We start from the raw sequence: 12,253 nt of genomic DNA on the forward strand, positions 1-12,253 counted from the left end.
GGGGTGATTTTAATTAAGTGGCTTTTGCAGAATAATAATATGTCCGTACGATGTTCTGTTTTGCGGTAAAAAATTTAAATTTTCAATTTTTAAGTGAACGCTTAATGGTAACGCGGGAATTTCCCCATCATATACTGCTTTATTCTTGGTGCGTTCCGCCCATTCCGGAAAACTGTACAAACAAAACTGTAAAATAGTCATTTGTTATGTTATGGAAATAGGCCATTTCTTAGTTATTAATTTCTCAGATGGGGGAAAATAAGTGGAAGTCAAAAGAGAATAAACACTGTTTGTACTTCGACGATAAAGGGAGGGTTCCGGATGAACGTCACATTTTTTTTTAATTACGCGGAGCCAAATATTTAATTTGCAGGGAATATTACTTCTTTAAAAAGAGTGCGCGGCAAAAAGCCAACGTTCCCGTCTGAACATATATAGAAACCGCTGTTTACAGTATTATGCCTTAGTGTATATTACCAGACTAGGGCTGGCAATGTGGTTAAATATCCACTCCTTTGTCAAGCTCCGTCGGGAATTCTTACCGAACAACTATTGCTAGAAAACGTACGAAGGCGTCCCTCCTAATAATTTTACATGAATTAGTACGAAATTTGTCAGATATTGTACTTTTAACGTTGCAATTTTTGTTACGTTCAAAGTGGAGTGAGAAAAAATATTTTAACTCAAAACAAATTAGTGTAGTCTCAAAACCAAAGTATAAGGAAGGATAGGAAAAAAAAACCTTCTCTCCAAAACAAGGAATCGGAAATTTTTTTGCACGAATCGTATCCTTACATTAGTAATTGGCAGAGGCACGCAACGGGGTGGAAATGTGAGGGTCAGAAACCTTAATTTTAGCGTTACTACAAATCCTAGTGTGGTAGTTTGTAAACATGTAAGTAGTAAGATGAACCACCTCCACGAGGTAAGTTCTGGTTTCGTTTGAAATCTGGGTAATGAAAACTTGTCCTACTTTAACATTCGTTTAGGAGTATTTTAAATCCTAATTACTAACATTGAGAAACTCAAAAAAATTAATTGATGGGAAATCAGATGGTACGTTTCACTTTAATCGTTTGAGCCGTACACTCTCTCACAGGATTGTAATTGGTCGAAGTGCTTGTTAAACCATACCCCTTCTTCCAATAGCATTCAGCCGCACTTTGAGATAACATTCTATATGAAGCTTCGCCTAGAGGAACGATTATCTTGCTATTTCAGCTATCTTACAGTTGATACCACTTTCCATTTCGCACTATTGTAATGGAGGCCATCCGTGAAAGAATCGCATTCTTGGAGTTCGTGGTCCACATGCATGAAGAAATCGAAAGGTTTGAACAAGAACTAATAAATATTCGTGAGATAGAAAACATGATAAACGAACTCGAAGCGATGGAAGAAGAATTTTATGATTTCTATACTCAAGACATGTCGGACAACAGATCTCGCTGCTTGTAAACTCGGAGTGGAATTCAAGAAAAAAAAAGGTCCTTTTCAGGACCATCTACATATTTTAAAAAAGAATGTTTATTCTGAGTTATATCCTGGGATAAGCGGGTTGTATGGTTATCGGGGCATTATTCAAATTTTCAAAGTTCTCAATAACTTTACTGGTTATTATTTTCACTTTTACGAAACATGTTTAAAATGTGGTTCAAATACAAGTTGGCCATCGCGCGACATACATATGATGTCAAAAAATGATTAATTACGTTTCAACATGTATTAAATTTCAACACGACAATAGACGCTTTAGAGACACAAATTTTTCGAAAATGAGATTTGGGGCGTTCTTTAAGAATTTTTTTTTTTTAATTTTAATTTGTAGCGCAAAAAATACTTATTTATTACAGCTCTTCTTTTCGCAAGGGAAGCGTGGGGGGTGATTTTAATTAAGTAGGTTTTGCAAAATAATAATATGTCCGTACGATTTTCTGTTTTGCGGTATAAATTTTTAATTTTTAAGTGAACGCTTAATGGTAACGCGGGAATTTCCCCATCATAATCTGCTTTATTATTGGTGCGTTCCGCCCATTCCGGAAAACTGCACAAACAAAACTGTAAAATAGTCATTTGTTATGTTATGGAAATAGGCCATTTCTTAGTTATTAATTTCTCAGATGGGGGAAAATAAGTGGAAGTCAAAAGAGAATAAACACTGTTTGTACTTCGACGATAAAGGGAGGGTTCCGGATAAACGTCACATTTTTTTTTTTTTTTTTTTAAATCAGGCGGAGCCAAATATTTAATTTGCAGGGAATATTACTTCTTTAAAAAGAGTGCCCGGCAAAAAGCCAACGTTCCCGTTTACGTCTGAACATATATAGAAACTGCTGTTTAAAGCATTATGCCTTAGTGTATATCACCATACTAGGGCTCGCAATGTGGTTAAATATCCACTCCTTTGTCGAGCTCCGTCGGGAATTCTTACCGAACAACTATTGCTAGAAAACGTACGAAGGCGTCCCTCCTAATAATTTTACATGAATTAGTACGAAATTGGTCAGATATTGTACTTTTAACGTTGTAATTTTTGTTACGTTCAAAGTGCAGTGAGACAAAGTATTTTAACTCAAAACAAATTAGTGTAGTCCCAAAACCAAAGTATAAGGAAGGATAGGAAAAAAAAAACCTTCACTCCAAAACAAAGAATCGGAAAATTTTTTGCCCTAATCGTATTCTTACATTAGTAATTGGCAGAGGCACGCAACGGGGTGGAAATGTGAGGGTCAGAAACCTTAATTTTAGCGTTACTACAAATCCTAGTGTGGTAGTTTGTAAACATGTAAGTACTAAGATGAACCACCTCCACGAGGTAAGTTCTGGTTTCGTTTAAAATCTGGGTAATGAAAACTTGTCCTACTTTAACATTCGTTTAGGAGTATTTTAAATCCTAATTACTAACGTTGAGAAACTCAAAAAAATTAATTGATGGGAAATCAGATGGTACGTTTCAACTTAATCGCTTGAGCCGTACACTCTCTCACAGGATTGTAATTGGTCGAAGTGCTTGTTAAACCATACCCCTTCTTCCAATAGCATTCAGCCGCACTTTGAGATAACATTCTATATAAAGCTTCGCCTAGAGGAACGATTATCTTGCTATTTCAGCTATCTTACAGTTGATACCACTTTCCATTTCGCACTGTTTTAATGGATGCCATCCGTGAAAGAATCGCATTCTTGGAGTTCGTGGTCCACATGCATGAAGAAATCGAAAGGTTTGAACAAGAACTAATAAATATTCGTCAGATAGAAAACATGATTAACGAACTCGAAGCGATGGAAGAAGCATTTTATGATTTCTATACTCAAGACATGACAACAGATCTCGCTGCTTGTAAACTCGGAGTGGAATTCCAGAAAAAAAAAAAGGTCCTTTTCAGGACCATCTACATATTTTAAAAAAGAATGTTTATTCTGAGTTATATCCTGGGATAAGCGGGTTGTATGGTTATCGGGGCATTATTCAAATTTTCAAAGTTCTCAATAACTTTACTGGTTATTATTTTCACTTTTACGAAACATGTTTAAAATGTGGTTCAAATACAAGTTGGCCATCGCGCGACATACATATGATGTCAAAAAATGATTAATTACGTTTCAACATGTATTAAATTTCAACACGACAATAGACGCTTTAGAGACACAAATTTTTCGAAAATGAGATTTGGGGCGTTCTTTAAGAATTTTTTTTTTTTTAATTTTAATTTGTAGCGCAAAAAATACTTATTTATTACAGCTCTTCTGTTCGACAGGGAAGAGTGGGGGTGAATTTAATTAAGTAGGTTTTGCAAAATAATAATATGTCCGTACGATGTTCTGTTTTGCGGTAAAAACTTTAAATTTTCAATTTTTAAGGGAACGCTTAATGGTAACGCGGGAATTTCCCCATCATAATCTGCTTTATTCTTGGTGCGTTCCGCCCATTCCGGAAAACTGTACAAACAAAACTGTAAAATAGTCATTTGTTATGTTATGGAAATAGGCCATTTCTTAGTTATTAATTTCTCAGATGGGGGAAAATAAGTGGAAGTCAAAAGAGAATAAACACTGTTTGTACTTCGACGATAATGGGAGGGTTCCGGATGAACGTCACATTTTTTTTTTTTTAATCAGGCGGAGCCAAATATTTACTCTCTTAAAAAATTCCAGCGATTTTAACTCAGACTGAGTAAATTTTCACTCCTTTCCAGTGTCGAAAACGCACTTTCCTTATAGGAGTGAATTTCATTCCTTTTGCGGAGCGGTTATTTTCACTCCTTTTGGATAAGCTTATTTCACTCACTTTTGATAAGTGTTTTTCACTCTTTTTAAGACTAAACTAATATCCTAAATGAGTGGTTGCTTTCTGTTTTGGAAAGCCGCTATTTCACTCTTTTTTTAGAATAAAATAGGTAAAATCATTTCACTCTCCTTTGGTGAAATTGTTTTTTAAACGTGTTTTCATGTGCTTATGCTGTGTATTTGAATTTAAAACTGTTTTTAAAACTTATTTCATTTGAAAAAAAAATTAGTTTTTTAATTTAAAAAATGAAAAAAAAAAAAAAAAAAAGGTTTTTAGTGTTTCACATGAACTGTATGGCAGATACGAAGAATTTTCTTTTTTATTAAAACTTTAACTGGTAATATTTCTTGAACTACTGGTACATCGTTACAAATCACCCACGTGCAGTATTACGTACATTTCCGAATCTAAAGATTGAAATAAAACTAAAAAACCCACACAGTTCGAAATAAATAGATTTAAAATTTTGAAACTCTATATTGATATTCTCGGTGTGCCATTTAACATTAATAATGTTTTAAAAGTTACATCAGTTCAAATTAATTTAAAAAGTCACTCATAAATTGTGACAAGATACGTTTGAATTCAATTTTGTTTCTTCGAGGCCATTCATTAATTACGTAAGGACAATTTTGGCAATTTTTGACCTTCCCTTCCCCCTATGTAAGGGTACGTAAGACTCCCCCCCCCCCCCCATCTTAGGTAAGATTCTTTTTTTTCTTCACAATAATAAAATAACAAATATTACATCACTGGGATCGTTCTTAAATTAACTATCATTTTTTTTAAATTTTTTTAAAAACATTTTTGAGTAAAGAAATGTTTACTGTAAGGAATCTAGACCGAATATTTTTTGACAAATAATTTTTGTATATGATGCGATAATAATTAAAAATAAGACATGCAAAACACAGTGCGATTCTTTTATTATATTTTACACGTTTCATTCTTTGAAACACAAGTAAAAAACAGCTCAAACTATAATACATACTTTTACCTTCCTGAAGCAAAAGAAATATAATATTTGCCAAACCACTTGACCGCGGATTTCTAATATAAAATATCGGCTTGGAAAACATTACGTAAGAATGGATCTCCCCCCCTCTCTCCAAGCAAGGGTATGTAGAGAATTTTCCACCCCCTCCCCCTCAGGACCCTGAATTAATGAATGGCCCGTTACACATATGAATGAGTGTATTATACAAAGTTTATGATACTCTTTAAAGTTTATTATACACAAAAACAATGTTTGATTAATTTAAAATATACGCAGTGGTTGGAGCTCCGACCATCGGGAGCGGATTCGGTATCCGACCTATAGATTTGCGCATGGTCGGGTCTGTAACACCTGCCTAAAATATATATACAGTACACACACACCAAAGATGATAACGACTGTTTCAAATGTCATATTTTTGATTCGATGATCGAAATAAAATTGTTGATGAAAGTTTCATTCATTTGGAAGAAAAAGTTACAAAAAGTTCGCCGTAACATTGCACGTGGATGATTTGTAATGATATACGAGCAGTTCAAGAAATATTAACAGTTACAAGTTTTAATAAAAAAGAAAATTCTTCGCACTTACCATGCAGTTTTTGTGCACTTCCTTCAGAAACCTCATTCGGCAACAAATATTTTTTAAATTCATTAAATGAAGACATTTAGATAGCGACATTCACTTGGTACTCGCGACCAACGTTGGGTAAGCCTAACGTGGAGGTATAGAAGATTCTCCCTAAACAAAATCACGTGACAGAATCGAACCAATGAAAATGTTTTTGAGTCCTTCTTTTAAAGAATGTTTTTATATTTCGCTCTCAAACGGAGTGTTTCCGAATTTTACGCGAATAAAGAAAAGTTTTAGTCTTGGTTTTTTCGTAAAGCGTCTTTTTTTGATAAAGCTAGCACTCAGAAAGAATGAATGCACCCGCAACAGATTTCACTCTTTTTAAGAGTTATTTTTTCGCTCTTTTGAATTAAGAGTGTAATTTGCAGGGAATATTACTTCTTTAAAAAGAGTGCCCGGCAAAAAGCCAACGTTCCCGTTTATGTCTGAACATATATAGAAACCGCTGTTTAAAGTATTATGCCTTAGTGTGTATTACCATACTAGGGCTGGCAATGTGGTTAAATATCCACTCCTTTGTCAAGCTCCGTCGGGAATTCTTACCGAACAACTATTGCTAGAAAACGTACGAAGGCGTCCCTCCTAATAATTTTACATGAATTAGTACGAAATTGGTCAGATATTGTACTTTTAACGTTATAATTTTTGTTACGTTCAAAGTGGAGTGAGAAAAAATATTTTAACTCAAAACAAATTAGTGTAGTCTCAAAACCAAAGTATAAGGAAGGATAGGGAAAAAAAACCTTCACTCCAAAACAAGGAATCGGAAATTTTTTGCACGAATCGTACCCTTACATTAGTAATTGGCAGAGGCACGCAACGGGGTGGAAATGTGAGGGTCAGAAACCTTAATTTTAGCGTTACTACAAATCCTAGTGTGGTAGTTTGTAAACATGTAAGTACTAAGATGAACCACCTCCACGAGATAAGTTCTGGTTTCGTTTGAAGTCTGGGTAATGAAATGTTGTCCTACTTTAACATTCGTTTAGGAGTATTTTAAATCCGAATTACTAACATTGAGAAACTCAAAAAAATTAATTGATGGGAAATCAGATGGTACGTTTCAACTTAATCGTTTGAGCCGTACACTCTCTCACAGGATTGTAATTGGTCGAAGTGCTTGTTAAACCATACCCCTTCTTCCAATAGCATTCAGCCGAACTTTGAGATAACTTTCTATATAAAGCTTCGCCTAGAGGAACGATTATCTTAGTATTTCAGCTATCCTACAGTTGATACCACTTTCCATTTCGCACTGTTGTAATGGATGCCATCCGTGAAAGAATCGCATTCTTGGAGTTCGTGGTCCACATGCATGAAGAAATCGAAAGGTTTGAACAAGAACTAATAAATATTCGTCAGATAGAAAACATGATAAACGAACTCGAAGTGGTGGAAGAAGCATTTTATGATTTGTATACTCAAGACATGTCGGACAACAGATCTCGCTGCTTGTAAACTCGGAGTGGAATTCAAGAAAAGAAAAAAAAAGGTCCTTTTCAGGACCATCTACATATTTTAAAAAAGAATGTTTATTCTGAATTATATCCTAAGATAAACTGGCAATATGGTTATCGGGGCATTATTCAAATTTTCAAAGTTCTCAATAAATATGCTTTACTGGTTATTATTTTCACTTTTGCGAAACATGTTTAAAATGGTTCAAATACAAATTGGCCATCGCGCGACAAACATATGATGTCAAACAATGTTTAATTACGTTTCAACAAATATTAAATTCCAACACGACAATACACGCTTTAGAGGCACAAATTTTTCGAAAATGAGATTTGGGGCGTTCTTTACGATTTTTTTTTTTTTTAATTTGTAGCGAAAAAAATACTTATTTATTACAGCTCTTCTGTTCGCAAGGGAAGGTTGGGGGGGGGGTGATTTTAATTAAGTAGGTTTTGCAAAATAATATGTCCGTACGATGTTCTGTTTTGCGGTAAAAAATTTCAATTTTTAAGTGAACGCTTAATGGTAACGCGGGATTTTCCCCCATCATAATCTGCTTTATTCTTTCTGCGTTCCGCCCATTCCGGAAAACAGTACAAACAAAACTGTAAAATAGTCATTTGTTATGTTATGGAAATAGGCCATTTCTTAGTTATTAATTTCTCAGATGGGGGAAAATAAGTGGAGGTCAAAAGAGAATAAACACTGTTTGTACTTCGACGATAAAGGGAGGGTTCCGGATGAACGTCACATTTTTTTTTTACTCAGGCGGAGCCAAATATTTAATTTGCAGGGAATATTACTTCTTTAAAAAGGGTGCCCGGCCAAAAGCCAACGTTCCCGTTTACATCTGAACGTATATAGAAACCGCTGTTATAGCATTAAGCCTTAGTGTATATTACTATACTAGGATTGGCAATGTGGTTAAATATCCACTCCTTTGTCAAGCTCCGTCGGGAATTCTTACCGAACAACTATTGCTAGAAAACGTACGAAGGCGTCCCTCCTAATAATTTTACATGAGTTAGTACGAAATTGGTTAGATATTGTACTTTTAACGTTGCAATTTTTTTTTTACGTTCAAAGTGGAGTGAGAAAAAATATTTTAACTCAAAACAAATTAGTGTAGTCTCAAAATTAAAGTATAAGGAAGGATAGGGAAAAAAAACCTTCACTCCAAAACAAGGAATCGGAAATTTTTTGCACGAATCGTACCCTTACATTAGTAATTGGCAGAGGCACGCAACGGGGTGGAAATGTGAGGGTCAGAAACCTTAATTTTAGCGTTACTACAAATCCTAGTGTGGTAGTTTGTTAACATGCAAGTACTAAGATGAACCACCTCCACGAGGTAAGTTCTGGTTTCGTTTGAAATCTGGGTAATGAAAACTTGTCCTACTTTAACATTCGTTTAGGAGTATTTTAAATCCTAATTACTAACATTGAGAAACTCAAAAAAATTAATTGATGGGAAATCAGATGGTACGTTTCAACTTAATCATTTGAGCCGTACACTCTCTCACAGGATTGTAATTGGTCGAAGTGCTTGTTAAACCATACCCCTTCTTCCAATAGCATTCAGCCGCACTTTGAGATAACATTCTATATGAAGCTTCGCCTAGAGGAACGATTATCTTGCTATTTCAGCTATCTTACAGTTGATACCACTTTCCATTTCGCACTATTGTAATGGAGGCCATCCGTGAAAGAATCGCATTCTTGGAGTTCGTGGTCCACATGCATGAAGAAATCGAAAGGTTTGAACAAGAACTAATAAATATTCGTGAGATAGAAAACATGATAAACGAACTCGAAGCGATGGAAGAAGAATTTTATGATTTATATACTCAAGACATGTCGGACAACAGATCTCGCTGCTTGTAAACTCGGAGTGGAATTCAAGGAAAAAAAAAGGTCCTTTTCAGGACCATCTACATATTTTAAAAAAGAATGTTTATTCTGAGTTATATCCTGGGATAAGCGGGTTGTATGGTTATCGGGGCATTATTCAAATTTTCAAAGTTCTCAATAACTTTACTGGTTATTATTTTCACTTTTACGAAACATGTTTAAAATGTGGTTCAAATACAAGTTGGCCATCGCGCGACATACATATGATGTCAAAAAATGATTAATTACGTTTCTACATGTATTAAATTTCAACACGACAATAACGCTTTAGAGGCAAAAATTTTTCATAAATGAGATTTGGGGCGTTTTTTACGCTTTTTTTTAATGTCACTTTGTAGCGCAAAAAATACTTATTTATTACAGCTCTTCTGTTCGCAAGGGAAGGGTGGGGGGTGATTTTAATTAAGTGGCTTTTGCAGAATAATAATATGTCCGTACGATGTTCTGTTTTGCGGTAAAAAATTTAAATTTTCAATTTTTAAGTGAACGCTTAATGGTAACGCGGGAATTTCCCCATCATAATCTGCTTTATTCTCGGTGCGTTCCGCCCTTTCCGGAAAACTGTACAAACAAAACTGTAAAATAGTCATTTGTTATGTTATGGAAATAGGCCATTTCTTAGTTATTAATTTCTCAGATGGGAGAAAATAAGTGGAAGTCAAAAGAGAATAAACACTGTTTGTACTTCGACGATAAAGGGAGGGTTCCGGATGAGCGTCACTTTTTTTTTTAACCAGGCGGAGCCAAATATTTAATTTGCAGGGAATATTACTTCTTTAAAAAGAGTGCCCGGCAAAAAGCCAACGTTCCCGTTTACGTCTGAACGTATATAGAAACCGCTGTTTAATGTATTATGCCTTATAGTATATTACCATACTAGGGTTGGCAATGTTTTTAAATATCTACTCCTTTGTCAAGCTCCGTCGGGAATTCTTACCGAACAACTATTGCTAGAAAACGTGCGAAGGCGTCCCTCCTAATAATTTTACATGAATTAGTACGAAATTGGTCAGATATTGTACTTTTAACGTTGTAATTTTTGTTACGTTCAAAGTGGAGTGAGAAAAAATATTTTAACTCAAAACAATTTAGTGTAGTCTCAAAACCAAAGTATAAGGAAGGATAGAGAAAAAAAACCTTCACTCCAAAACAAGGAATCGGAAAATTTTTTGCTCGAATCGTATCCTTACATTAGTAATTGGCAGAGGCACGCAACGGGGTGGAAATGTGAGGGTCAGAAACCTTAATTTTAGCGTTACTACAAATCTAGTGTGGTAGTTTGTAAACATGTAAGTGTACATTTATGATAAATATATTGTCCCTTTGGTGCTCCTCTTATTTGTGACGTGGTAAATTCTCTGCTGACAGAATGAATGAAAGTTCTCCTTTAAGGTTTTCTCCCCCCCCCCCCCAACTAACAAATAATTATTTTTTTTATTTTAAAAATACATGTATTCTTCTTTTAGTAATAATGCTATTCAAAAAAACTTTTAAGTAATTTGGGGCCCCCAGGCCTAGTTGGCCTGTGCGGTAGGCAGGCTCTGGATTTATCTGTGTATCCCTACAATAAATCCTGCTGACGATTAACATTAGTGAGCACCGTTTCTTCCGGAAATGACGTCGGGTCTTCCACCAGGTTCTGTCCCGTCACCCATCCGCTTCCGGAGTGCTGAACGCCCTGAACGGCAAGGGCTGTACGCCCTTCCAGCTGGCTTGCATGGCCGACAGAGTCGACTGCGTCATGGAGTTCCTCAAGGCGGGAGTCGACGTCAACCTCGGATGCGCCCCTGCGCCGGAGGAAGAAGCCCCCTCTAGGTGAACAACAATCCCTTTTTGCTCTCTACGCTCGTCATAACAGGAATTCGGAATGGAATGTAAAAAAATTTTTTTAATCTAAAGACTATTTTTACAAGCGTGGTTTGCGTTGTCTTTTTTATTTCATACCTTTTTAGTGCGAACTAAGCATTTTCATATATATATATATATATATATATATATATATATATATATATATATATATATATATATATATATATATATACACTGTTAAAAATTCAGGAAGATTTTCTGGTAATTGTTACTGTAAAATTGCATCGCCGACGCATCGCTGATTTTTACGGTAATTTATACCGGAGAAATAAGCGATCCCAGCGCCAACTGGTTGCTGTGGCCTACCGAGGAAACCGTAAAATTTTACAGTAACATTTGATTTTTACGGTAATAGTTAATGGCAACAAGGATGCAAGTAACAATTACCGTAAATTTTCCGGAAAATTTTTAACAGTGTATATATATATATAAATGAATGTTTGTCTGTATGTCATCCATGAACTCAAAAACTACCCGGCAGATTTGGCTGAAACTTTCACCGTTTGTTATTTTTGGTACTGGGAATGTTTATAGACCAGTTGGAAAAAAATCCGATCGATCGTTTCTTTTTTATTCCAATTTAAGTCACAATCCATTGGATAAATACGAATAAAAGGATCGGCTGCAGAAATTAATTCGATCTCATTGATAAGAAGTTGCTACTTTTCTTGAGTTTGAACAAATAAATTCTTTCTTTATTGTTTTATGGCGCAACGGTGGGATTTAAAACTTTTTCTATTTGATATTTTTAGCGATGGATTGATCTTGCAAACTGCGTGAGTACAAAATTTGAGTATAGTCACGGCTTCACTCGATACCTGATGGACCGATTATTATGAAAATTGCTATATATATGTATTTTTCCACGGAGAAGGTGCATAATATGCTCATTGAAGCCACTCGCCACCAGGTGGCACTGCAGAGTAGCAACTTCTGCCCCGTTCAACCGATTGTCATGAAAATCAGTATAATGTTGTTTTTTTTTTTTTTTTTGTTGGCGTAACAACGCGCGTCGGGTACAGCTAGTATATAAATAAATAAATAAATAAATAAAATAGCTGATGATCGAGTATCGCGCGAGTTTCAACAATGAAACA

The 12,253-nt window shown here is 35.2% G+C and overlaps 1 protein-coding gene across 1 annotated transcript in view; it reads left to right on the forward strand.

Moving 5' to 3' along the window:
- The window catches only part of LOC129232819 (85/88 kDa calcium-independent phospholipase A2-like), a 136,303-nt gene that overhangs the window by 93,943 nt on the left and 30,107 nt on the right, over positions 1 to 12,253 (forward strand). The window contains exon 4 of the mRNA XM_054866918.1: positions 10,924 to 11,102. Coding sequence (XP_054722893.1) covers positions 10,924 to 11,102 — 179 coding nt within the window. The remainder of the gene's footprint in view (positions 1 to 10,923; positions 11,103 to 12,253) is intronic.

Source organism: Uloborus diversus, unplaced genomic scaffold (assembly GCF_026930045.1).
Source record: "Uloborus diversus isolate 005 unplaced genomic scaffold, Udiv.v.3.1 scaffold_14, whole genome shotgun sequence".
NCBI classification, from domain to species: domain Eukaryota; kingdom Metazoa; phylum Arthropoda; class Arachnida; order Araneae; family Uloboridae; genus Uloborus; species Uloborus diversus.